Genomic DNA, 27,600 nt, shown 5'->3' on the forward strand with positions numbered 1-27,600 from the left:
GATTAAACAGAAGTGAAAGGCAGAATAAGGATAAACTGAGTTTATTCTCATGGAAATGTTATCTTATTGAACTTTCTAAAATGATAAGATCTGGAAATATAGAATCTTTTTTTCTTGATGCAGGAGAGTCCAGACTAAAGGCTGCAGGATTAAGGAGAGAGAACTTTAAAGAAGATCTGATGGGGAAATTTCTACACACAGAGGATTGTGGTTATCTGGAATGAGAAGTGGTAGAGGCAAATTACAACATTTAAAAGAAATTTGGATACATACACAGATGGGAAAGGTATAGAGGATTATGGGCCTAATGCAGCTGATGCAGTTTATCTCATGGTCAGTGTATTTCTATGATGTACAATTCTATGATTACAGATTGTTTGAATCTTTAATCTCATTCCAATTGAATGAATCTATAGCAAAATAGGTCACATTTGTAACCAAGACAGGAATATTATTCTAAATGATTGTGAAATCTATTATAATTACAGAATTGCAAAATAGAACAAGGAACAAAAGTATTTGTTTTCATCTTCTCCCAGAAGAGGTTAGGGGAAATAATGTAGCATTGTGTTCCAGTGTATTACTGTAAACGGGGGGAAAAAAAAGTCTATTCAGAGAGCAAGACATTGTTTTTTTAAATTGTCATCTGCAGGCAAAGACCCATCACTGCTATTATTGCTACCTAACCTGTCATGCCCTGAAGATTCTGCACCAGTTCAGTTTGTGATGGTCGCCTGGTTGGTAGCCAGGAAGTGTATAGCAGTCACGTGGAAGTCCAACTCAGGACTAGTGGAACGATTGAGGTAAATGAAGTGGGCCGTGGTGCAGACAACGTGCTCTTGTTTTGTATCTTTTTCATTTTACTTTGGGTTTATATTTGGTTCCTTTAAGGGTCTGTGACTCTATAGATTTTTGGTTCTTTATGTTTGTTTAATTTACGTAATCTTTTCCCTGTGGTATTAGGGTATGGGAGGGAAGAGAGAGGGGTTTGCAGGGAGGAAAAATGAATGTAATGTTTTATTGTTGAGAAAGATTGTATTGTTGTTTTTGATTTGTGAGAATCTTGGAAAATCAAAAATATTTTAAAAAAGCTTCTACACAAGTGTTGAGTGACTTTCATGCTTCATGACACAAGCATGCTGATCAGTAAAACAGTGTATTTTAAACTTTAGTGCATGGAACACCTCCTCCTAAAACTGGCATGATCCAAAATCCTTTTGCTAATTTTGATGTTTTCAGAAATCCAAGTGGTGATATTAATACATTTCAGGAAACTCCCTGAAAGAAAAATCAACGTGTTTCTTGGGATTCCCTGAAAGTATTGATGCATCTCATCACCCAATTTGAATTATTGCACAATTACATGCTCCAGACAATTTCAGGTTGTTTGTCGCACGTACAGAGGTGCAGTGAGAAAGTTTCTACTGTACGCAGTCCAACTAGTTCACCCATAGATTGTTCAGTGGGTTAAAACACAGTATAGTGCAATTACTGATTGAGATCAAACAGAACAGAGCAAAGACAACATTATTTTCCTTTCAACCAATTTTAATATAAAGGAGTGAAACATGAAAAGTCTGCAGGCACTGTGATTGTAGTAAAAACAGAGAAATGCTGGAGGAACTCAACGGTCACTAGACCTGTGGATTTCCTTCACCATTTCTCTGTTTCTAATAAAAGGAACACCATACATTTCCTGGCCAATTTAATTTTTGCTAGCTCAGCTGGTAACGTTTTTAGTTTCAGTTCATGTAGGTCATCCACGAATACTCATGGAAAAGATGTTCAAACATTAAATATGTTAAGCAATTTCAAGAATGTTTGCAGATCATTCAGTATCCATGGTAAGCAAATAGAAGTTGACATTTCGGGTTGGAGACTTTCTTGCTCCACCTCAGTGTTTCCCAAACTGGGTTCCGTGGAAGAAATGGGTACTAATAACTAAAATTGTAAAAAAAAACTTTTTATTTGGTTTAAATTTAAGTTACTTTTTACCTGTGTTTACAACCAGTTGTCATGTTGCTAACAAAACAAAATGACTTCTTGAGACCTGATATCCACAGCTCAGTCATTGGGCCTCAAGATGCCATTTTCAACCAATTCTTTTGGGACGAGGCTGGGCACATTTTGAATATTTAAATAACCTCCCCCTCCTCTCGTTCGCTCGCTTCCTCCCCCCTCTTTCTCACTTGCTTGCTTCCCCCCTCTTGCTTCCTCACTCCCTCCCACTCACTTGCCTGCTCCCAAAGCAGGGAGCGAGGTGTGGCTTGGGCGGCAGTGGGGAGCGAAGGAGGCGGGGTTGGCCAGGCTTTTTTTTTCTTTCTTTCTATGCTTATACCAGGTCTTCTAAATATAAATGAAGAATGGGGCTCTGCAATTTCCAAATGCTCCCCAAAAGGGTTCGGTGAGTTAAAAAGTTTGGAAAGCCCTGCTCCACCTGAAACGTCAATTGCCTTTTGCTTTCTATGGATACATAATTAGCCTACTGATTTTCTCCACACTTTTGTATACTGTACATCACCTCAGCATATGCAGATATTGTCTTTACCTTCAAGAATGTTTTACTAGTTTCCCCAAAAGTAGCTTTTAAAATACCTGTTAGAGGTGATGACATAGGTACACCTAATGCTGGCTGCATTTATATGAAGTTATCAACACCTTAACCTTAAGTATTATTTGGTGGGGTATTTGGAAGATGTGCCAATGCTGCATCTCATCTTTTTTCTTTCAAATAAACAAACACATCGTAAGGATTTTAAAATTAATCAGGAGCGAATTGAAGCAGTTCACTACAAAGTGCAACGTGTTTAAAAAAAAATACTTCTTACCCAGTTCAACTAAAGTTCTGTCAGTTTTTGACCCTTTAACTGACCATTTGGGTGGCAATGAGTCAGTGAACAAGGCGAAACTGGCAAAAATCTAGATGTTCCCCCAAGAATTCTTGCAAATGAAGAAATACCACATGCATTAAGCCCGCAGCAAAATGGAAATTAAATTATAATAACCAATATCGCAATTATACAATTTTCAGTGAAATATTACACTCCACTTGGTCCAAAACAAGTAATACAATTCTCCCGTTAGCATAGCCTTGGCTTGTGCCATGTACTTCAGCTTCCATTCCCCTCCCCATCTTAACAGTACTGCAGATAGAACTGATTTGAATTCAATAAGAGTGCAGTATCTACTGAGATCATTCAGAAACAAGGCAGTCAACCATTACTGAAAGATTAAACTTTTCTGGTTTAAAAACACATACTTCTTAACCAGTATTTGTGTGCCAAAAGATCAAAGATGTTAAAGATTTCCAAAAATGTACAAATCTGTCAAGTTTCTGGAAGAGCACGTTTACATTCTTGATTCTTGTTACAGTACTTACAGATATTGGTTCTAATGAAGTAGGTTATTTTTTCAAAGCAAAAACTAAAGGGAATCAATTTTTAAAAAAAATATTTGTACAACGCACAAAAATGCTGGAGAATCTCAACAGGTCACAGAGAATCTATAGGAAAGTAAAGGATAATCAACATTTTGGGCCTGGGCCCTTTGTCAACATATGAGCAAAAAAAAAGTTGGGGGAGGAGAGCAGAAAAGGCAGGGAGTCATAGGAGGGTAAAATAAAAAAAGCAGAAAAGTGATAGTGGTAGGGGTAACTTTCCAAATAGAGAGGGAAGGGGAGCTGGAGTAAAGAAGACAGAGGGACTGGGTGTAAGGGTCCAATGAAAACTGGAGAAGTTGATGTTAATGTTGTCTGGTTAGAAAGTGCCAAGATGGAATGTCAGGTGCAGGTGGCCTTGGTTTGGTAGTGCCAACCATTTTACTGTAAGAGCAGGGACCTCCCAATGACCATCCATTTTAATTCCACACCCCATTCCCACACTTGCATACCTGCCTATGGCCTTCTGCACTGCCAAACAGAGACTGCACACAAATTGGAGGAATAGTCCGTCTGGGTACTCTCCAACCAGGCGACATTAATATCGAGCACTCCAGTTTCCAAAAAACCTTTACCCCAGTCTCCTTTCCTCTAGCTCCCCTCTCCATCGAGTGATCTACCCCTACCCCATCACTTTTCAGCTTTTTTTCCTCCACTGCCCTCCCACCCATGTTCATCCATGACCTCTTGCCTGTTAGCCTGTAGTTTTCCCCCATCCCCTACCTCCCTCCTCTCCACCCCCAACTTTTTAAATCAGTCACCTTCCTGCTTTTTGCTCATACTTTGATGAAGGGCCCAGGCCTGAAATTTTGGTCACCCTTTACTTTCTAAAGATACCGTGTGCCCTGCTGAGTTTCTCCAGCACTTTTGTGTATTGCAACATTACAAATTACAACATTTGTAGACTTTACTGTTTAACTTTTTAAAATTTTTTTTATTTTTCACACTATGAACAATACTGACCAAAATACACACAAACATTTCCCTCTTGAATATACAGTGTCATTTTCTCCCCTTTTCCCCCCTCCCTTCCCTCCCTCCTTCGCACCCCCTCTTCCCACCCACTCAACGTTCAACATTTATGATACATTAAACAATGTCATCACGCAATGAAAATAAACAAGAAATTTGTGTCATCTACTTTTACACACTGGGTCAGTTCATTTCGTCTTCTTCTCCTTCTGTCAATTTAGGTGGTGGAGGTCTGCGGTAGGACTTCTCTGTTGTCTTCCATGTACAGTTCCCAAATTTGCTCGAATACTGTGATGTTATTTCTTAAATTATATGTTAGTTTTTCCAATGGAATACATTTATTCATTTCTATGTATAAATGCTGTATTCTCAGGCTATCTTCTAATTTCCAGGTTGACATAATACATTTTTTTGCTACAGCTAAGGCTATCATAATAAATCTTTTTTGTGCTCCATCCAAATTGAGTCTAAGTTCTTTACTTCTTATATTACTTAGAAGAAAGATCTCTGGATTTTTTGGTATGTTGCTTTTTGTGATTTTATTTAATACCTGGAGCTAAAGAAAATAATAAGGAAATTCTTATGGAAAGGGGGGAAACTGAGGATAGCGCTAGATAAATTAACAGAATGGTACAAACAAGGGGGCTTACAGCTACCAAACTTTAAGAATTATTATAGAGCAACACAATTAAGATACCTATCAGATTTTTATCAAACAAGGGAAAAACCAGATTGGACCAGATTAGAGCTAGATAAAATAGGGGAGAAGGTACCTGAACATATACTATATAAGTGGGATGAAAAACTGGTGCAACATAGGAATTCACCAGTACTCCACCATCTGCTCAACAATTGGAAGAAGATTCACGTAGAAAGGAATAAAACAAATTATCAACTACCAAAATTAATACTGACACAAAATCAACTAATCCCTTTCATAATAGATAACCTTTCCTTTAGAGAATGAGAGAGAAAAGGGATCAAAAGAATAGAAAATTATTTTTCGGGAAGTAAATTATTATCTTTTGAACAAATGAGGTATAAATATGGTATAACTCACGGTACAATGTTTGGATACCACCAACTGAAAACCTACTTGAAGGACAAATTGGGAAGCAGGCTGAGGTTACCAGAAGTGTCTGTATGTGATTACAGACACAATGATAATTAAAAGATTTATAACAAACATGTACATCAAACTGCAAGAGAAAGAGAACAGGAAACAAGCTGTAAACCAAAACAAAAATGGGAACAAGATCTAAAGATAAAGAATGAAAAATGGGAAAAGCTATGCTCCGGAACTATGAGAAATACAATAAACACGAGGTTACGCATGATACAATATAATTGGTTACACAGGCTATACACTACACCCCAAAAGTTAAATAAATGGGACCCAAGAGTATCAGACAGATGTTTTCGCTGTAAGAAGGAAACGGGAACAACAGTACATGCAATTTGGGCATGTGAGAAAGTGAAAAAGTTCTGTTTAACTCTTTTGATTTCTCTTTGATCTAGAATGTCACACACAACACAAATTTTATTGAATTGCTTGAAATTATCAATAGTATTGACAATATTATTTATGAGAATTTTGATCAAACTGCACATATAAATACCAAAAAGTTCTCAATCACAGTAAAATGCAAATATATTTGAAGGGGCTTTGCAGGTAACCCATAAGCAAATTTACAGCTTTAGCAAACTGATCATAGGCAAAACGGAAACATGTGGGTGGAAGATAACTGTAGCTTATCAAGCTAGAAGTTTAATATTCAACTTGTTTTTGTAAAATATAGCTACCGTTTTCTCTCTGTCAGCCAAAAACTGCTGATATCCTTGTGGGGATTTGTAGCTTTTTAAAACCAACTACTCTTGAGAATGTGACTTGGCCTGAGTCAATAAAATAACTGATAATCTTTATTGCTTTTCAAACCAACAATTAAATTCATGTCCAGCTGCAATCTGCACTTTTCTAAGAATATGCCAAAAAGTTCCTGTAATGATGATTGAAAGGAGTGGTGGGTGGGCGGGTGGGAGGGGGAGGTGTGGTGGTACACCACTGGCCTACTGCAGGGGGCAACACCTGTACCTGCAGGAGTGTACTGCCGGCCTACTGCAGGGGGAAACCTCTGTATCTGCAGGAGAGTAAGGGGGACAAGAAAACACCTGGCCCACAGAGGGCCCCTGACGACGTTGAGAACGACGTGGTCAACATGGACGATGACCAGGCCGCCATACCGATGCTCCCCATGCCTACGGGTGCCATCAGCTGCCTCACACTGCACCCAGCAACCGACGGCATCGTGGTCAACACGGGGGATGACCCAGGCCACACTACCGACGCTCCCCACACTTCCGGAGGCCATCGGCTACCACATGCTGCATCTCACGACCAATGTCAACGTGGTCAACACGGGCAATGACCAGGCTGCCCTATTAATGCTCCCCATCCCTCTGGATAGCGCTAACTCTGACTCCAAGACGGTCCTGGCCACCACCACGCTGACCAGGGACATCCCCCACGATCTCGGGCGCTCGATGATGGACATGCGAGTCAACGGGCAGGTAACAAAGTGCCTGTTGGACAGAGAGTTTCATTCACCCGAGCGTGGCCCACTCCCTAAGGTTAAAGGCCCACCCCACCACCTGCTCGATTGCACTTGCCACCAAGGATAAGACTGTTGGTACCCTTGGGTGCTGCTCGGTCGATATAACTGTGGGAGGGGAGACTTACACAGGATTCAGGTTCCTGGTCATGACCAAACTCTACGCACCACTCTTCCTGGGCCTGGATTTCCAGTGCCACCTGCAGGTGTCACCCTTGCCTTTGGGGGGCCCCAACCTCCACTCGCATTGCACAGCACGCCAACCTACTGGCCCCGGCCAACCTGCGGCCTCTCCACACTGCGCATCACCCCACTGGGGTTCTTCCCACATCTTGCACGAGGCTGCAAGCCGATCGCCGCCAGAAGTAGGTGCTGTTGCGCCGCAGACAGAGACCTCATCAAGGCGGAGGTGTGGTGACTCCTGGCGGAATGCATTATAGACCCCAGTAACAGCCCTTGGAGAGCCCAAGTCCTGGTGGTCAAAGGGGGAAGTAAGCTGAGTAAGGTCATGGATGACAGCCAGACTATTAATCGGTGCACCCAGCTGGATGCCTACCCCCTGCCTAGGATCGCCGACATGGTCAAAGAGATAGTCCGCTACCGGGTTTTCTCCACGATTGACCTGAAGTCGGCGTATCACCAAATCTCTATCCACCCGAAGGACAAGCCCTACACTGCCTTTGAGGCGGACAGGCGCCTGTCCCAGTTCCGCCGGGTTCTTTTTGGGGTCACAAACGGGGTCTCCGCCTTCCAAGCTGAAGGCGACATTCCCATATCTGGATAACGTCACTATCTGCGGCCGTGAACAGCAGGACCACAATGCTAACCTGGAAATATTCCTCCAGACGGCCGCGAAGCTGAACCTCACTTACAAGGAGAAGTGTGTGTTCAGCACCACCCACCTCGCCATCCTGGGGTACATCGTGCCCCATGGAGTCGTTGGCCCAGATCCGGAAAGGATGCGCCCATTAATGGAGTTACCCCTTCCCCCCACGCCCTCTGCAGGTGCCTGGGCCTGTTCTCTTATTACTCGCAGTGGGTCCCTCGCTTCTCGGACAAGGTCCACCCACTGGCCCAAGCCACAACTTTTCCCCTCCCACCTGAGGCGCAGGCAGTCCTCACCCGCATCAGGCAAGACATCGCGGATGCCATGATGCAGGCTGTGGATGAGCACTCCCCCTTCCAGGTGGAGAGCAATGCCTCCGAGGTGGCGCTTGCTGCTACCCGCAACCAAGGGGGTGCCCCATCGCCTTCTTCTCAAGGACCCTCCACGGCCCTGAGCTAGGGCACTCCGCCATTGGAAAGGAGGCCCAGGAAATTGTGGAAGTGGTCCACCACTGGTGCCACTTCCTGGCCGGCAGGAGATTTACGCTCCTCATGGACCAGTGGGCCGTGGAGTTCATATTTAACACAACCCACAAGAGCAAGATCAAGAACGATAAGATCCTGCAGTGGAGAGTCAAGCTGGCAATCAACAGCTACGATATCCAGTACCACCTCGGGAAGTTTAACTACTCCCCTCATGCCCTCTCTTGCACCTGCGCGTCTCTGCATGAAGACAGGTTGCAGGCATTGCACGAGTCCCACTGCAATCCGGGCGTCACCCGGTTGTACCATTTCGTTAAGTCCTGAAATCTGCCATACACCATCAAGGATGTCAGGGACATGACTGAGACCTTTTGGGTCCATACAGAGTATAAACCCTGCTTCTTCCACACCCCCCAGGCCCATATTGTAAAGGCTATTTGGCCTTTCGAGCATCTTGGCGTGGACTTCAAAGGCCCTCTGCCTTCCATGAACCAAAACATTTACTTCCTCACGGTAGTGGACGAGTGCTCATGCTTCCCTTTCATCATCTCTTGTCCGGACACCTCCACGGCCACCATCATCAGGGCCTTGGGGCAGATTTTCAACATGTTTGGCTACCCTGCCTTCATCCATAATGACCAGGGGGTCTAGTTTCATGAGCGACGAGCTGCGCCAGTACCTGACGGCAAGGGGCATCACAACCAGTCGCATGACGAGCTATAACCTGAGAGGCAATGGGCAAGTGGAACGCGAGAATGGGGTGGTCCAGAAGGCAGTCCTCATGGCTCTCAGGTCAAAAGGGTGGGCCGTTGAGTACCGGCAGGACGCCCTGCCCGAGGCACTCCATGCCTTCCACTGCTGTGCACGGCTACTAACGAGACTCCTCATGAACGTCTGTTCTCATTCCCCAGGAGGTTGGCGACTGGAATGTCACTCCCAGCATGGCTCACGTGGATGCAGGAAAGAAACTTGGATGATAGTTTGCCTTCCAGGTGCCAGGGCCCAGAATTTTTCAGATCCTGTCCAAAATATCCTGCAGTGGGAGGGAGAACAGCCAAAGGTTGTGGTACATATTGGTACCAATGACATAGGTAGGAAAAAAAGAGTTCCTGAAAAAAGAATACAGGGAAGGAAGTTAAGAAGCAAAGGTAGTAATCTTGGGATTACTGCCTGTGTCAAGTGATAGTGAGTACAGGAATAGAATGAGGTGGAGGATAAATACGTGGCTGAGTGATTAAAGCAGAGGCCAGGGATTCAGATTTCTGGATCATTGGGATCTCTTTTGGGGCAGGTGTGACCTTTACAAAAAAGGACAGGTTGCACTTGAAATCCAGGGGGATCAATATCCTGGTTTGTGGGGCGGAGGGTTGCTAAGGCTAATGGGGAGAGTTTAAAATAGAATTGTTGGAAAAGAACTGAAGAGACTGGTGTGGTAAACCACTGTAATGTACAATTGTCTGGTCAGGCACACCTATTGGCCAATTGTACCTGTGGCCCCTCCCCACAGGTTCCTATATAAAGATGGTTGCTCCACAGCCCCCTCCTCAGTGCAGGACAGTCGATCAGTATGGATGTGCCATTGTTCTTAAGTGAATAAAAGCCTATTGGTTTCTCAATGACAGTTTTTGAGTCATTGATGGGGCATCACTGAGGAAGAGGCAGTTGGTTTACAAATAGAGAAAGCTTGGAGACTGTTTGAGAGAGGATAGGCAGGTGATATAGAAGGGACACACTCAGATGGACAGTTTGAGATGTGTCTATTTTAACTCAAGGAGTATTGTGAACAAAGCGGGAGAGCTTAGAGCGTGGATCAGTATCTGGAGCTAAGACGTGGTGGCCATCATGGAGACTTGGCTGGCTCAGGGACAGGATTGGTTACTTCAAGTACTGGGTTTTAGATGTTTCAGAAAGAACAGGGAGGGAGGCAGAAGAGGTGGGGGCGTGGCACTGTTGATCAGAGATTGTGTTATAGCTGCAGAAAAGGTGGACGACATGGAGGGACTGTGGTTGGAAGTCTCTGTGGTTGGAAGTTAGAAACAGGAAGGGGTCAACAACTTTATTGGGTGTTTTTTTTTTAAAATTATAGGCTGCCCAATTGGAACAGGGATATTTCCAAAGCAGATAGGGAAACAGATCCTGGAAAGGTTTAATAAAAACAGAGTTATCATGATGGGGGTTTTAATTTCCCAAATATCAGTTGGCATCTCCCTAAAGCAAAGGATTTAGATGGGGTAGAGTTTGTCAGGTGTGTTCAGGAAGGTTTCTTGGCACAATATGTAGACAAGCCTACAAGAGAAGAGACTGTACTTGATTTGGTATTGGGAAATGAACCTGGTCAGGTGTCAGATCTCTCAGTGGCAGAGTATATTGGAGACACTGATCATAATTCTATCTCCATTATAATAGCTTTGGAGAAAGATAGGAACAGACAAGTTAGAAAAGCATTTAATTGGAGTAAGGGAAATTATGAGGAAATCGGAAACTTAAATTGGGAACAAAGTTCTCAGGGAAAAGTACGGAATAAATGTGGTAAATGTTGGGGGATATTTGTGAGGAGTTCTTCATAGGTACATTCCAATGAGACAGGGAAGTTATGGTAGGGTACAGGAACCATGGTGGACAAAGGCTGTAAAAAATCTAGTCAAGAAGAAAAGCTTACAAAATGATCAGAGAGCTAGGTAATGTTAGAGATCTAGAGAATTATGAGGCTAACAGGAAGGACTTTAAAAAGGAAGTTAGGAGAGCCAGAAAGGGCATGAGAAGGCTTTGGTGGGCTGGATAAAGGAAAACCCCAAGGCATTCTACAATAATGTGATAGGACGTGAAAGAATAGGACCTATCAAGTGTGGCAGTGGGAAAGTATGTATGGAACTGTAGAAATAGCAGAAGTACTTAATGCATATTTTATTTCAGTATTCACTATGGAGAAGGATCTTGGTGATTGAAGTGATAACTTGAAGCAGACTGAAAAGCTTGAGCATTAGATATTAAGAGTGAGGATGTGCTTGAGCTTTTGGAAAGAATCAAGTTGGATAAGTCGCTGGGACCAGATGAAATGTACCCCAGGCCTCTGGTGATGATCTTTGAAATTACTGGGGACAGGGGTGGTTCTGGAGGATTGGAGGGTAGCAGATAACCATATAACCACTTACAGCACAGAACAGGCCAATTCGGCCCTACTAGTCCATGCTGTAGCAAATCCCCACCCTCCTAGTCCCACTGACCAGCACCCGGTCCATACCCCTCTAGTCCCCTCCTATCCATGTAACGATCCAGTCTTTCCTTAAATGTAACCAATGATCCCGCCTCGACCACGTCTGCCGGAAGCTCATTCCACATCCCCACCACCCTCTGCGTAAAGAAATTTCCCCTCATGTTCCCCTTATAATTTTCCCCCTTCAATCTTAAACCATGTCCTCTAGTTTGAATCTCCCCCTTTCTTAATTGAAAAAGCCTATCCACATTTATTCTGTCTGTCCCTTTTAAAATCTTAAACACCTCTATCAAGTCCCCTCTCAATCTTCTACGCTCCAGAGAAAAAAGCCCCAGTCTGCACAACCTTTCCCTGTAACTCAGACCCTGAAATCCTGTCAACATTCTTGTGAACCCTCTCTGCACTCTCTCTATTTTGTTTATATCTTTCCTATAATTTGGTGACCAAAACTGTACACAGTACTCCAAATTTGGCCTCACCAATGCCTTGTACAATTTCATCATAACCTCCCTACTCTTGATGATGTTCCTTTATTCAAGAAAGGGAGTAGCGATAGCCCAGGAAATTATAGACCAGTGAGTCTTACCTCAGTGGTTGGGAAGTTGGTGAAGATCCTAAGAGGTAGTATTTATGAGCATTTGGAAAGGTATTCCTGTCATATATTTAGGAATAGTCACTATAGCTTTGTCAAGGTCGTGCCTTACGAGCTTGGATTGAAATTTTTGAGGATGTGATGAAGGAAGAGCAGAGGATGTAGTGTATATGGATTTCAATAACATTTGATAAGATACCCCATGCAAGGCTTACTGAGAAAGTAAGGAGGCAGGGGATCCATGGAGACATTGTTTTGTGGATCTGGAAATGGCTTGCCCACAGAAGGCAAACAGTGGTTGTAGACGGGTCATATTCTGCATGGAGGTCAGTGACCAGTGATGTGCCTCAGGGATCTGTTCTGGGACCCTAACTCTTCATGGTTTTTATAAATGATCTGGATGAGGAAATGGAGGGATGGGTTAGTAAGTTGGCTGATGACACAAAGGTTGGGGGAGTCGTGGATAGTGTGGAGGGCTGTCAGAGGATACAGGGGGACATTGATAAGATGCAAAACTGTGCTGAGAAGTAGTAGATGGAGTTCAACCCAGATAGGTCAAATATGATGGTAAAATATAGTATTAATAGTAAGACTTTTGGGAGTGTGGAGGATCAGAGGGATCTTGGGGTCTAAGTCCACAGGACCCTCAAAGCAGCCACATAGGTTGACTCTGTGGTTAAGAAGGCATACGGTGCATTGGCCTTCATTAATTGTGGAATTGAATTTAAAAGCAGAGAGGTAATGTTGCAGCTATTTTGGACCCTGTTCAGACCCCACATGAAGTACTCTAGTTGCCTCACTACCAGAAGGATTTGGAAGCCATAGAAAGGGTTCAGAGGAGATTTACAAGGATGTTGCCTTATGAAAACAGTCTGAATGAACTCAGCCTTTTTTCCCCCTTGGAGTGACAGAGGTTGAGGGGTGACCTAAAAGAGGTGTACAAGATGAGGAGAGGGATTGATCATGTGGATAGTCGGAGGCGTTTTCCCCAGGGCTGAAATGGTTGCCACAAGAGAACAGGTTTAAGGTGCAGGGGAGTAGATACAGAGGAGATGACAGGGGTTTTTAATGCAGAAAGTGGTGAGTGTGTAGAATGGGCTGCCGGCAATAGTGGTGGAGGTGGATTCAATAGGATCCTTTAAGACACTTTTGGATAGGTACATGGAGCTTAGAAGAATAGAAGGCTATGATAAGACTAGTAATTTCAAAGATAGGGACATATTTGGTCACAACTTTGTGGACTGAAGGGCTTGTATTGTGCTGTAGATTTTTTATGTTTCTATGATCTCATACTAAGGAGTGTGGGAAAAATACAATCAAAAAGAGAACTACTTTTTCCTCATTTAAGGTTGGGTTGGTTTAAGAATATCATATGATTGGTTTCCTGTCAGATACATTAAAAACCTCAAGTTCAACCTTTTGCACAATTTCACACATTGTACACAGCACCAGCCATGGCTAACCTTAATGTGACAGTTCGTTACTCAGGTATCGACTTTCCAGGGCATCTGCACACACTACAATCTTTGCAATATGCTCAGGAGTTCAAGTTTCATGAAACTGACACGGTGATTGTTACATACCCCAAATCAGGTAGGTGGACACCTTTCCTAATTACTATTTATTCTTTGTCAAAAGTATCATCATTTCTGGCAATGATCAATAGGGTGTAGGGTCAGATATGCAATGTGTAGACAAGTTTAAGAATATGTTTTATATCACTCATGGGACCCAGAATACTGGGTGTCCCGTTCACATTGGGTGACCCGGTATGCTGGTTCAAAACTAATCAGCAATGATACGACCTCCCTAAGAGGTTGATTCCCAGGTCAATTTGGACTCCCCCCCCCCCCCCACCCCACCCAATCATTCAGGAGTGTTCACCCTGGCAGATGAACCAGTAAATTGGGGGTTAATTACTGGGTTCAAGCACCAGTTTGAAAGTTGCTTCAGTGTCTACATATATGCATGTGTGCCTGCATCCGTGTACGTGTCTGTCTGCCTGTATTCAACCATATTTATTGGATCTCTGCATGCTTGTCCATGGGTCTCTCTGAGTTCACTTCTCACTTCCACCCTCCCACCACCACCAACTTCAGCTTTGTCACAGCCCGAGCAATGTCTGGTTTTGTATGTGATACTCCAGATTGTCATTGCCTGACAGAATTAGCAAGACCTTTGGATTAAGTTTTCTGAGTGGAGTAGAACACATCACAGACTGACCCCAATACATTGTTGTTTGACTTGGCTATGAGTCACAGAACAATTTCTAGGTCACCATCTAAGGGATCATTGTTTATCACAGTCACTATCTGAAACAGGTGGTTGGGGGGGTGGGGGGTGGGTAGCTGTTGTCCTCAGAATGTGTCAAACAAGTCAAGTCTATGAGAATATAAAATGCTATGGCGTGGTGCCAAAACTTCTGTGCAGTTTTATTGGTCCAACAATATACTTTGATCAAATTAGAATAGAAAATGAAGTGATTGGAAAACAGAAGCTTGAAAACAAGTATTTGCAAACAGTTCCCAGTTTAGAGTTCATTTAACTAATCAACTGAAAATTGCAACATTGGCAGTGAATGCAACCTGGGGAATTGAGGAAATCAAGTTTCTGCTAGAATAAGTGTTTGAAGGGCAGTGGTTGGAGGTGTTATGAGAAAGGAGTGGGTTCGGAGGAGTGGACTGGGATAGAATTGAGATAACACTTCCTTCAGGATGAAGAGGAAAAGCTGTGTTCTTGCTGTCACTTATCAGACTGAATATATCAAATGTTTATTCCCTAAGATTTCAAACTGCAAAACAATGAACTGGTATTTTAAATTTTAAATTAAACCAAACTATTCGCTGTTGTCAATTACAACTCTTTAGCAGGGCACGCAATGCTGCAGCAACGTCGCAATGGATTTGTCTGCTGCAGCCATGTCCCCAAGTACCTTGGATGGAGTAATTACCTCCATTGCAAGATTATAATAATTCATCTAAATTAACTTTTTTGTAGGTACGACATGGATGCAAGAGATCCTCACAATTATTTACAGTGATGGCAATGTTCTGCCTGCTAAAACCATTCCAAACTGGATTCGGGCTCCATGGATTGAACATTATTACTGTAAGGATGCTCTGATGAACAAGCCAGACCATCGAATCCTCACCACACATCTTCCCTATCGTTTCCTTGCTAAGCCTCTCAAGCAGTCTAACGCAAAGGTAGGCAAACGCAGGGCAAGTCGTAAGATAACATGGCTACAAAAGACAGCAGATGCTGGATGTTGGAAAACAAACTGCAGGAGGAACACCACAGGTCAGGCAGTATCAATGAAAGTGTGAAAGGATAGTCAACGTTTTGGGTCAAGACCCTGCACCAGGGCTGAGAGTGTAGAGAGAATGCAGGCAGAGGGATGTTGCAGGAGCTGGCAGTGGATAGGTGGAAACAGGTGAGGGGATTGATGGGTAGATCTATCTCCACTCTCAACTCAGCCACACAGAGGAAGGAGAGAATGAAGGTAGAAACAGAGGCTAGAAGGGGATAAGAGGAGACAACAAAAGGTTTCAGATTCTAGAATCTGACAGGACAGGTGATAAGTGGAACTGGATAAAGAGGAATGATAATCAAATGGGAATAAAATATGCAAGTCTGCAGACACCATGGTTGAAGTAAATAAAGTTAAATGGAACATGAGGGAAGGGGATAGGAGACCCAGGAGGTAAATTATGTGGATGATGGGCAGGTGGGAGAGGGGGAAAACTGGGTAATGGGGGTTTATCTATTATCTATTTTATTTCCCCTTGCTCACCAGCTTCCACCCTTATCCAGTTTCACATCACCTGCTTTATTTATCAGGTCCCAGAAAGAAACCTCTTTGTTGTCTTCACTTATCACCTTTTCACCTCTATTTTTACTGCTACTCTCTTCTTCCTCTGCTTGGTTCCATCTGCCCATCATCTACCTCTTTAGCCATTTCCAGCTTGATCCTGCCAGCTCCTCCCTCTCTCTCACTTCTTTATCTGGCTTCTCAACACACTCAGCCTTGATCATGGGTCTCAACCAGAATTGCGTTTATCCTGTAACTACCACAGGTGCTGCCTGACCCCCGGAGTTTCTCCAGCAGTTTATTTTATGCTTGAATTAGCTGTATAACCTTGTTAAATACCTAACAGAAAACAGTATTAAGAAATTATACTCTTACAAATGATTGCTTATTTAAAAAAAATAAATTACCTTACTTTTCTGTGCTGCTGTGACAAATCTATGGTGTTACCTTCCTGAGTACATGAAGTGATCACACTGGAACCAGTGTTATGCATTAGAATTTCTTCAATTACAACAAATCATTCTGTTGCTGTCTGTAATATTCTTCATAATCCCTCTAATTCTGCCCTCAAACACTCCCAAATTTCACCACTCTTACAGCTACATTTGTATCTCCAAAGGTCCATTCCCTCTTGAACTCTTTTGCTTTCCCACCCCGTCACCATCTTCATCAAAACGTGCATCTTTGATTAAACTTTCAGTCACCTGCCTACCTATCTCCTTGAGCTCAGGCACCAATATTTTGAGTATCCTGGGACAATTTTATCTCTTAAAATAAAAATGGAAGTTATATGGCTACATTCTATTGAAGTAAATTTGATAAAAAATACTGTTTTGAAAGTAAACTTAATACTAAGATTACAAATTTATGTTTGGGAATTAATCTCTATGAACTCATTAATTGTTCAAAGTCATATTTGTAGGTTTAATGCAGAAATGTTCAAAACATATTTCAATAGAAATAATTTAATGAAGAACCTGGCCTGATCAAGAACAGAAGTATCCTATAAACAACTCCTGATTTAAAGAGTGGTTGAACTTGCTGAATTTATTTCAGCTAAATTTAATTTGACACAGTTAACCTTGCCACAAGATTGGAGATAACAGATTTCAAAAGAAAACTTCAACTCGGTACAGTAGAATTGCTATCCCACAACCAAGGCTTGTGAAAATGGCAAGCAGAATGCAATGCTATGGAGGATAATTGAACATTGGTTGAGCATTGGGTATATAACTTAGAGCTCAGACCAAGGATTAGTCCAAACAGCTTTTGTTAAACTGGTACGGAGCCATTGGGCGAGATGATCTTATTTCATACCACAAAATGTGTACTGATAAATTAAGCAGTTTTAACACTCAGCCTCAGTGCTAACTATTCCCAGGATAGACGCAACATAATACAGGTACACAATCCTTTATCCGGACATCTAAAATCCAGAAAGCTCCAAAAACCAGCATTTTTTTTCCCCTAGTGCTGGTACAGCTGGGGGGTGGGGGGGGGGGGGGGGGAAAGAGAGAGAGAGAGAGAGAGAAGTGCTACTAGGTTGGGCAGGGGGAGAGATGGCCACGCAACTCAGGCAGGCAGGGGGAAAGAGATGGCATCGCGACTTGGGCAGGCAGCGTAGGGGAGAGAGAGACGGAATCGCGATTTGGGCAGGTGGGGGGAGGAAACAGATGTCATCGTGACTTGGGCAGGCAGGGGGGGAGAGAGATGGCAGCGCAATTAGGGGGAGCTTAAATCTGGGGCAGCTGGCTTTTGTTCTGAAATCTGGAAAAATATGAAATTCGGAACACACTGTTCCCCCAAGGGTTCTGGATAAAGGATTGTGTAGCTGTACATCCTTCACTTTCCGACATCCAAAGTCCAATTCTTCCTGGACCATCTGTATTTTTGCAAATTTTCGCAGCCTCCTCCAGAGCAGCTGATTACAAGCTTTTACTATGAACTATTTGCAACTGTGGTTAAAGTGGAACCTTACCACCAACACATTTAATCGAACAGAGAAAAGAAGATCTTGCATCTGACAGGACAATTTGATCCCTCCTTATGGGTGCCATTCAATTCCCTTCTCTACTTACAGAAACAGGGTTCATTCACCCTAACAATCCTTTCTCAAATCTTGTACCTCAAAACATTCCTGCTTGCTGAGCACTTTCTTTGCCAATTTGTGCAGGTGATTTATGTGGCAAGAAATCCAAAGGACATAGTTGTTTCATTCTATCATTTCCACAAAATGGCTAACTTCCTGCCCGACCCTGGAACTTTTGGGGAATTTCTGGAGAAATTTAAAACTGGAGAAGGTATGCATTTTGATTCTATTTTTTTGCAATCTGCTAGATATATTAGGGGATTTCAAAAGTAGGCTCTTTAACCTTTCACCAACGCGCAAGTCTTCAGATGCTGCAATTGTAGTTAATGAAAGCAAAATTGCTGGAGGAACTCAGCAAATCTTACAGTATCCATAGAAGGTAAAGATAAATAACAAACATTTCAGGCTTGAGTCCTTCAAGGTATAAGCAAATATTAGGCAGGCACATGAATACAAGGCTGGGGGAGAAAGAAAGAAAGGGGAGTGGGGGGGAAGGGGGCGAGAGGGCGAGAAGGCGAGAGGAAAGGAGAATTAGGAATAGAGGAAGGGGAGAGATGGGAGAGGGAAGGTGGCTAATGTAAAATGGAGACATCCATGTAAATGATATTTGGTTAGAAGGTGCCCAGACGGAATACAAAGTGTTGTTCCTCCAATTTGTATGTCTACATGTAAAATTTAAAAATTGTGGGCAGTCTCAGTCTGGCACTGCACGAGACAATGGATAGACAAGTTGGCATGGGAATGGGGTGGGGAATTGAAATGGATTATATATGAGACTATATGAGAATTACTTTGCAGCAAAATAGTTGCAAAATTCTTCATTCTTGCCAAATAATGGTTATGACATTTCCTGATGTCTGTGGAAATAATATTTTTCCAGTTTTCAATTTGTATAATCAAATACAAGAATAGACATTGAAGAGAAGGTTGGATGTGTACGTGGAGGAGAGGGGGTTGGAGGGTTATTGGCAGAGAACGGGAGGTTTGAGCTAGTGGAGTTGTTCTAGTGAACTTGTGCGGACTCGAAAGGTCAACCTGGCCTGTTTCCGCTCCGTAAATGGTTATATGGTTATGTTTTGTGCATTTACATTGCTGTTTCTTGTTCTGAGAAATGAGTAATCTGAAGTCAAATTCTGTCATTTAAATGCAAATACAGTAATGGATATTGCAATGGAAGTGCACAGTCAAAAAATGAGAGAATCTATAGCAAATGTGCCATATTTAAAAAAAAATAGTTCTCTGTAATAATATAAACAAATGGGATGAAGCTTGGGAAGGAATTTATGCAAATATTATCTAATTGATAACTATTTGACTTCCTGAAAAGCAACTTGCATATGCTTTGTCTGAATCAAGTTGGAAAGTACCACATTTCCAAGCACACTTGAACTTAAACCTACTTTTAGTACACCACAGAACCACAATAACGGAGTGTTGCATTCTGAGTGAAGTACAAGTCTGCGTGAATAGATAGAGTTAGATAGCAGAGAATTAGAGCATAGAACAATGAAAAATAGGAACAGATCCTTCAGGCCACAATGTCTGCGACAAACATGATACCCAAGTTAAACTAAAATTTTGTTGCTTGCCGCTGATATTATTCCTCAGGAATAATTATATCTCAGGCAAGGAAAAACTCCAGAGGGTTGTTAACTCAGCCTGCGACATCATTCACTCCATCAAGGACATCCACATGAGGCGGTGCCTTAAGAAAGCAGCCTCTATCCTCAAAAGACCCCCACCACCCAGGCCATGCCCTCTTCACTCTGCTACCAGCCTAAGGATGAGCACTCAAGTGGCACGACAGCTTCTTCCCCACTGCATCAGATTCCTAAATAATCAATAAACCAGACACTGCCTTACTTTTCGTGCACCATTATTTTATATATTAGTGTTGTAAGGTGGTTATAATATGAATGTTTGTAGTTTGATGCTGTCACAAAACACCGAATTTCATGACTTGTTCATGACAATAAATCCTGATTCTATTTCCCCTTCATCGTCATGTGTCTATCCAGAAGCCTTTTAATGTTGTTATTATATCTGCTTGCACCTCTACTCCTGGCAGCTTGTTCAAGGCATCTACCATTTTCTCTCCCTCACACATCACCTTCAAACTTTCTTCCCCTCACTTTAAGTGCATTTTCTGTAATACATGACACTTTCCCGGGAAAAGGATTCTGACCATCTACCCTATCAATGCTTCTCAATTTTATAAGCTTCAGTCAGGTCAGTCAGGTCAACACCAATGAAAACATCTCAAGTTTGTAAAACCTCTCCTTATAGCTCATGCCCTCTAACCAGGCAACAAACTGGTAAGTTCTGAACCCTTTACAGAGTCTCTATATCTTTTCTGCTATGGGGCAACCAAGATTATAATAGTTCCAGTGTGGCCTAACCAAAGTATTAGATAGCTATGGCATGACTTCCTTTTATAAATCAATGTCCATCTGATGATGCCAAGTATATGTTACACCTTCACCGTGCGGTTACCAGAGCAGTCTTCCAGTTCATATGGGGATCCAAGGTGGAAAGGGTCCAAAATGTCACCATCTACACATCACCAGACAATGCTGGCAAGGGCATACCTAATGTGGCCCTGATCCTGTTGACCACCTTCATGTGCCTGCATCAGTCTGGGCATGGACCAAAGTACGAGGACACCAAGTGGCGCTATATGCCAAGGTTCTTCCTGTCGCAGGGTCTACATGGATGGTTGGTAAAAGGTAGAAACAAGCATTGCAGGGATGGGAGACAATGAGATTAGAGGTGGTGGGATGGAGGTGACCAGAGGTGATGAGGTTAGACGGTGGCTTGATGAGCTGGGGTGGGGTCTTGTGGAAAGGGTAAGTAGTAGGAAGTGTCTGAGAGGTATCATCTGACCTCCACATGGTAGAGGTCAGTATGCCAGACCTCAACATGTTTGCAGATTTGATGGTGAGGTTGGAATTGTTGTGGAGAGTAGAGCATTCAGAGGAAGTAAGATTAGAATAAGAGAGGGAAGTTGAGACAGTTTATGTCTTGGTGGCAATTGGAAATAAAAAATCCAGAGCAGGCAGCTGGCCAGGATTAGGTGTCCAAGAGAAGGAAAAAGACTTAAACTCATGTATCCGCAGGATTGATTTGCTGCATCCAGAGTTCCCCTTGTGGCCATCTCTACATCTGAGAACTGGGTGCAGACTGGGAGATCTCTTCATTGAGCACTTTCACTCTGTCTGTACCAGTGAGAGAGACCTCCCAGTGGTCAACCATTTTAGTTCTGCATCACACTCCTATACTTGCATGTCTATCCATGGCCTCATGTACTATTCCACCAAGACCACCCGTAAATTGGAGGAACAACACCTGATTTTCCATTTGGGCACTCTCCAGCTGAATGGCATTAAATCGACTTTTCTGGTTTCTGTTAACTTGCTCTCCTTTCCCCCTCCCTTCCCCCCTGTCAGCCCTCCACCACCTTCCCTCTCTATTCACTGAGCCATCTCTTCCTCCCCCTGCTTGCTGTTGTCCCCTCCTCCTCTTCTCCACCGAACACCTCCTGCTTTCGCAACCACACCTTCCCCCCTTACCCTTACTCTCGTGTTTTACTTTAAACCAATTCATAATTTTACCACTGCAGTCAGAAATGACCAATAATACATTTTTCAGAATGAGTAGAACGGAGGATTAAAAAATTACTTTAGTACAACATGCCTAAATGTATGTTTAAATCTCGTGTGGTTTCAATCATACATGTGTAGCAAATTGGCAGGAAAGCAAAAATATTTTGGCCACAAACCCAAGGTGTAAATTTTAAAATAGTCTTCCGTATTACTTAAAAATAAAAATAACATTCTGTTTCACAAGCTTCAAGAAAGTACAAAACGTTAAATTCAAATCTATTGATTATTTCAGTGAATTATGGATCATGGTTTGAACATATCAAAGAATGGCAAAAGCATAGTGATGAATACAACAGCTTCTTCATCACCTATGAGGACCTCGTAAAGGTAATAAATTACCAATCACTTTTGCTTTTATTATACTCTTAGAAAAGATTTTTCCCCCTGCAGCACTTGAACAAATAGTAATCCTGTATCCCAAATCAAGATGTTCAACAATAAAACCACAAAACTACCAAGTTTGTCCTTAACTAAACACTTATCAAATAATCTCACAGCCATTTCCCACTATCCTGCCCTCTTTCACTTTAAAGTTTTACCCTATTGCTTTATGCAGGGGAACACAAACTTCACAAGCATCTTGTTTGCCAAAGCAATGACGTTACTGGAATTAACCGGCACGGTTAGCACAACTTCTTTACAACCCCAGCGATCGGGACCAGACCAGGGTTTCAATCCCGCGCTGTAAGATATTTGTATGTTCTCCCTGTTCTCTGCATGGGTTTTCCCTAGGGGCTCTGGTTTCCCTCCCACCGTTCAAAACATACCGGTGGTGTAGGTTAATAGGGTATAAATTGGACAGCACCGATTCATGGGGCGAAATGGCCAGTTATCATGCTGTATTTCTAAATTTAAAATGATTTTGCATTGAATTTCCATCACGAAATGATCAGTATTGCATTTCATACTGCAAAATAGAACAGTTTTCAATTGCACAGTAACAAAGGAAAGAAATAAAGTGAAGCAGAACTTTGAGACATAGCATTGCAGGTTAAACACAACGACCTTGAAATTTGAAATTGTATGTCTGGACTCTAATCAAACAATTGAGAAAAGTTAGTTAAAAATTAGTGCAATGCAAAAAAAATTATAACTTGTTTTACAGATATCGATTGTACTAATGTTGGAGATTTACTTTCATTTATTACTTCTCACAGGATCTCAGAAAATCAATCTTAAGACTCTGCAATTTTTTGGAGCATCCTCTTTTACCCGAGGCTGTAGACACAACTGTATGGCACTGCACTTTTGCAAACATGAAAAAAAACAAGATGATCAACTATACTCTCATTCCCAATGAAATTTTAGATCACCAAAAAGGAGAGTTCATGAGAAAAGGTTAGTTACAGACCAACTCGGAAAATGGGCTGCAAAATGGCAGATGGAATTTAATGCAGACAAGTGTGAAGTGCTGTACTTCGGGAGGATGAACCAAGGTAGGGCATACATGTAAATGGAAGGCCACTGAGGAGTGTGGTAGAACAGAGGGAATCTGGGAGCACAGAAGCATAATTCCTTGAAAGTGGTGTCGCAGGTAGATAGGGTTGTAAAGAAAGTTCTTAGCACGTTGACCTTCATAAATCAAAGTATTGAGTACAAGAGTTGGGATGTTATGGCAAAGTTGTCAGACATTGGTGAGCCCAAATTTAAAGTATTGTATGCAGTTTTGGTCATCTAACTCCAGGAAAGAGTGCAGAGAAGATTTACTGGCATGTTAATTACAGTTAAACAAGTTGGGACTTTAGTCCCTGAAGTGTAAAAGAATGAGGGGAGATTTGATAGAGGTATTCAAGATTATGAGGTGTCTAGATGCGTTAATGCAAGCAGACTTTTTCCACCAAGGTTAGGTGAGACTAGAGGACATAGATTAAGAATGAAAGGTGAAATGTTTAAAGGGAGCATTGGGGGAAACTTCATGCAGAAAGTGGCGAGAGTGTGGAATGAGCTGCCAGCTGATGGGGTGACTGCAGGCTCCATTTTGACATTTAAGAAAACATTGGATCAGTAGATGGATGGTGTGATGTTTCTTTTATTATAATAAAGAAACGGGTTCTTTTAAAACAATTATATTTATTAGCTGGAGCAGAACCCACTCAGGACTATGTGGAGGCATCCATCTTGAATCTACCCAAGATGCAACAGCTCATCTCCCAACCTCCCTTAGTCGCACTCTATCAGTACAGATGAGAGGGATATGGTGGGCTATAGTCCAAATGCAGGTCATGGGGACAGGGCAAAATAATAGTTTGGCACACACTAGATGGGCTGAAGGGGCTGATTCTGTGTTGTGGTTCTATGTTCTGTATAATGATTCATTCAGAAAACTTTTATTCCTTTTGGCTTCAGTGTGATAGATTTTCTCTCTTGTTTTATTTAGGGATGGTTGGAAACTGGAAAGAACATTTTACACAGGAACAGAAGCAAGATTTTGAGAAAACATTTCAGGAGAAAATGAGTGGTTTAAACATTGTTCTTGTCAGCACTTTATAAATATGAGAAAAATACATTCTATAGTAGGGCGCCTAGATCTGACTTGCTCTGACATTCAATATGATCAGGATGTGCCCAGCACCAGAGATGGGGGAGGGGGTGGTGTGTGTGCATGCATCACATGCTCTCTGACGATGTGTTCCCTTCCTTCCACCCCCCCCCCCCCCAAATGTTCCAGTTTATTTCCAAATGCTAGATGAGTGTTTGCATGTGTTTTAGCCACTGTATATTTCCATTGACATATGGGGGTGGGAGTCAAATCATGCGAGTTGATGGAAATATGGGGGAAAAAATAAAACATCTTTATTGTAACAATGGTAGTTAATAATCAGCAGTGTTTCAGTAGGCAGGAGGACCCTATCACTAAAAATACGATCAAGGTGTGGACAACATAGAACTATTACAAAGAAAGTAACCACATATGGGCTATTCAGATTGGCTGATTGACAGCTTGAAGGCTGGCGGCAAAACTCTCCATGTCAAACTGCATGAGTTTTTCAAGCTTTGTTGGGACCAAGGAAAACTGCCTCAGGACCTTCGTGAAGCCACCATCATCACCCTGTACAAAAACAAAGGCGAGAAATCAGACTGCTCAAGCTCCAGGGGAATCACGCTACTCTCCATTGCAGGCAAAATCTTCGCTAGGATTCTCCTAAATAGAATAATACCTAGTGTCGCCGAGAATGTTCTCCCAGAATCACAGTGTGGCTTTCGCGCAAACAGAGGAACTACTGACATGGTCTTTGCCCTCAGACAGCTCCAAGAAAAGTGCAGAGAACAAAACAAAGGACTCTACATCACCTTTGTTGACCTCACCAAAGCCTTCGACACTGTGAGCAGGAAAGGGCTTTGGCAAATACTAGAGCGCATCGGATGCCCCCCAAAGTTCCTCAACATGGTTATCCAACTGCATGAAAACTAACAAGGTCAGATCAGATACAGCAATGAGCTCTCTGAACCCTTCTCCATTAACAATGGCGTGAAGCAAGGCTGCGTTCTCGCACCAATCCTCTTTTCAATCTTCTTCAGCATGATGCTGAACCAAGCCATGAAAGACCTCAACAATGAAGACGCTGTTTACATCCGGTACTGCACGATGGCAGTCTCTTCAATCTGAGGCGCCTGCAAGCTCACACCAAGACACAAGAGAAACTTGTCCATGAACTACTCTTTGCAGACGATGCTGCTTTAGTTGCCCATTCAGAGCCAGCTCTTCAGCGCTTGACGTCCTGTTTTGCAGAAACTGCCAAAATGTTTGGCTTGGAAGTCAGCCTGAAGAAAACTGAGGTCCTCCATCAGCCAGCTCCCCACCATGACTACCAGCCCCCCCCACGTCTCCATCGGGCACACAAAACTCAAAACGGTCAACCAGTTTACCTATCTCGGCTGCACCATTTCATCAGATGCAAGGATCGACAACGAGATAGACAACAGACTCGCCAAGGCAAATAGCGCCTTTGGAAGACTACACAAAAGAGTCTGGAAAAACAACAAACTGAAAAACCTCACAAAGATAAGCGTATACAGAGCTGTTGTCATACCCACACTCCTGTTCAGCTCCAAATCATGGGTCCTCTACCGGCATCACCTACGGCTCGTAGAACGCTTCCACCAGCGTTGTCTCCGCTCCATCCTCAACATTCTGGAGTGACTACATCCCTAACATCGAAGTACTCGAGATGGCAGAGGCCGACAGCATCGAGTCCACGCTGCTGAAGATCCAGCTGCGCTGGGTGGGTCACGTCTCCAGAATGGAGGACCATCGCCTTCCCAAGATTGTGTTATATGGCGAGCTCTCCACTGGCCTCCATGACAGAGGTGCACCAAAGAAGAGGTTCAAGGACTGCCTAAAGAAATCTCTTGGTGCCTGCCACATTGACCACCGCCAGTGGGCTGATATCACCTCAAACCGTGCATCTTGGCGCCTCACAGTTCGGCGGGCAGCAACTTCCTTTGAAGAAGACCGCAGAGCCCACCTCACTGACAAAAGACGAAGGAGGAAAAACCCAACACCCAACCCACCAATTTTCCCCTGCAACCGCTGCAACCGTGTCTGCCTGTCCCGCATCAGACTTGTCAGCCACAAACGAGCCTGCAGCTGACATGGACATTTACCCCCTCCATAAATCTTTGTCCGCGAAGCCAAGCCAAAGAAAGGAGGCTCGATTGCACCATCTCAACCACATGGGAGGAATATTGTAAGATACTATAATATTTCTTTGCTGCATTCGTGTACTAGACATCCAAAATGGCAACATACAAAACACTGGCGTGTAGTTCTCATCACCACATGACAGGAAGGACATAATTAGAGTGGGTGCAGAAAAGAGTAACAAGGATGTTACTTGTGTTAGCTTGAGTCATCAGGTAACACAGGATGAGCTAAGCTTGTTTTCAGCGGAGTAAAGGGTGCTGAGATGTGACAATGATCGAGGTACCAGTGTGCACAGTTACCAGAGGCAGATAGTCAGATTGCCAAATCAAGAGGGTATTGTGGAACACAGTTTGAAGGGGATCTGGGCAGTAATTCCCTACCCCTCCCTGCGAAGAGTAATTTGTATCCAGAATGAGCTGCTGGAGGCAGGGACAGTTAAACAGGTACTTTAACAAGTATCTGTATGAACAGAAGAGGGAGATGACAGAAAAAGCAAAGATGCAGTGTGCCAACTTTAAGTGCAACAAAATAACTTTCCATAAGTACATCACCAACTCTCATTGACATTTAATGGTAGTAAAGGGATGGACTCACTTATCAAGTTTGGGGGAGGGGCATAGTACACACCACAAACTAAACTTAGATAGTCACAAATAGTAGCCTCTCCCCTGTATTTCTAACACCACATCTCCCTGCCACCAAAGCCTACAGGGTGCAAATAGTCAGAATTATGAATACCCTCCAGTTGCCTTGATGATTGCATTCCAAATGACAAGTATGGTGTTCTCCATCAAACACGCATCGATCTCAACACCCTAAGGCACTGGCTTCACTCGGGGGGATGCAGGGTGACAGCGTCAGAGGGGGTGGCACCAAAATAACTGTCTATAAATTTTTTGTGCAGTGTTTCAGCAAAGATTTATTATTTTTATTTTAAAATCACCCTGTAGTTAGTTATAACAGTAAAAACATTTTTCATAAGCCCAGCTTACTTGTATCAATATACCTACAAGGCTAAAAACTCAATGCTCATTTACTTTTTGAACCCTCCAATGTGCCCCAGTCAGAGCTGTCATTATTAGCCAATAATACTTTGAATCACGTGGTTTCGTCTACATGCGCTACAAGCACACACTGTGTTTTCGTTTTTATAGTCGCTGATTTTATCAAAGTTTCTGGTGTTTTAGCTACACTATTGTGGTAATTAGTACTTGTGAACTTCATGTAACAATAAAGTTTAACATTAAAATCAACAGAATTTT

General features: G+C 42.8%; 1 protein-coding gene across 3 annotated transcripts; it reads left to right on the forward strand.

Annotated features, from left to right (window-relative positions):
- Positions 1–272: 272 nt before the first annotated feature.
- sult5a1 (sulfotransferase family 5A, member 1) lies at positions 273–27,600 on the forward strand. Of its 3 annotated transcripts, XM_069901878.1 has the most exons (8): positions 273–333; positions 653–803; positions 13,608–13,724; positions 15,129–15,337; positions 18,116–18,242; positions 21,926–22,020; positions 22,851–23,031; positions 24,071–27,600. In XM_069901878.1, exons 4-8 carry the CDS (start codon positions 15,140–15,142, stop codon positions 24,181–24,183), a joined length of 714 nt encoding a protein of 237 aa, XP_069757979.1. In that variant the 5' UTR covers positions 273–333; positions 653–803; positions 13,608–13,724; positions 15,129–15,139; the 3' UTR covers positions 24,184–27,600. The 3 variants fall into 3 exon arrangements, with proteins under 3 accessions (XP_069757979.1, XP_069757977.1, XP_069757976.1); XM_069901876.1 differs by lacking the exon at positions 273–333 and having other exon boundaries at positions 551–803; XM_069901875.1 differs by lacking the exons at positions 273–333; positions 653–803 and having other exon boundaries at positions 12,919–13,724.

This window comes from Narcine bancroftii, chromosome 10 (assembly GCF_036971445.1).
Source record: "Narcine bancroftii isolate sNarBan1 chromosome 10, sNarBan1.hap1, whole genome shotgun sequence".
In the NCBI taxonomy this organism is placed as follows: domain Eukaryota; kingdom Metazoa; phylum Chordata; class Chondrichthyes; order Torpediniformes; family Narcinidae; genus Narcine; species Narcine bancroftii.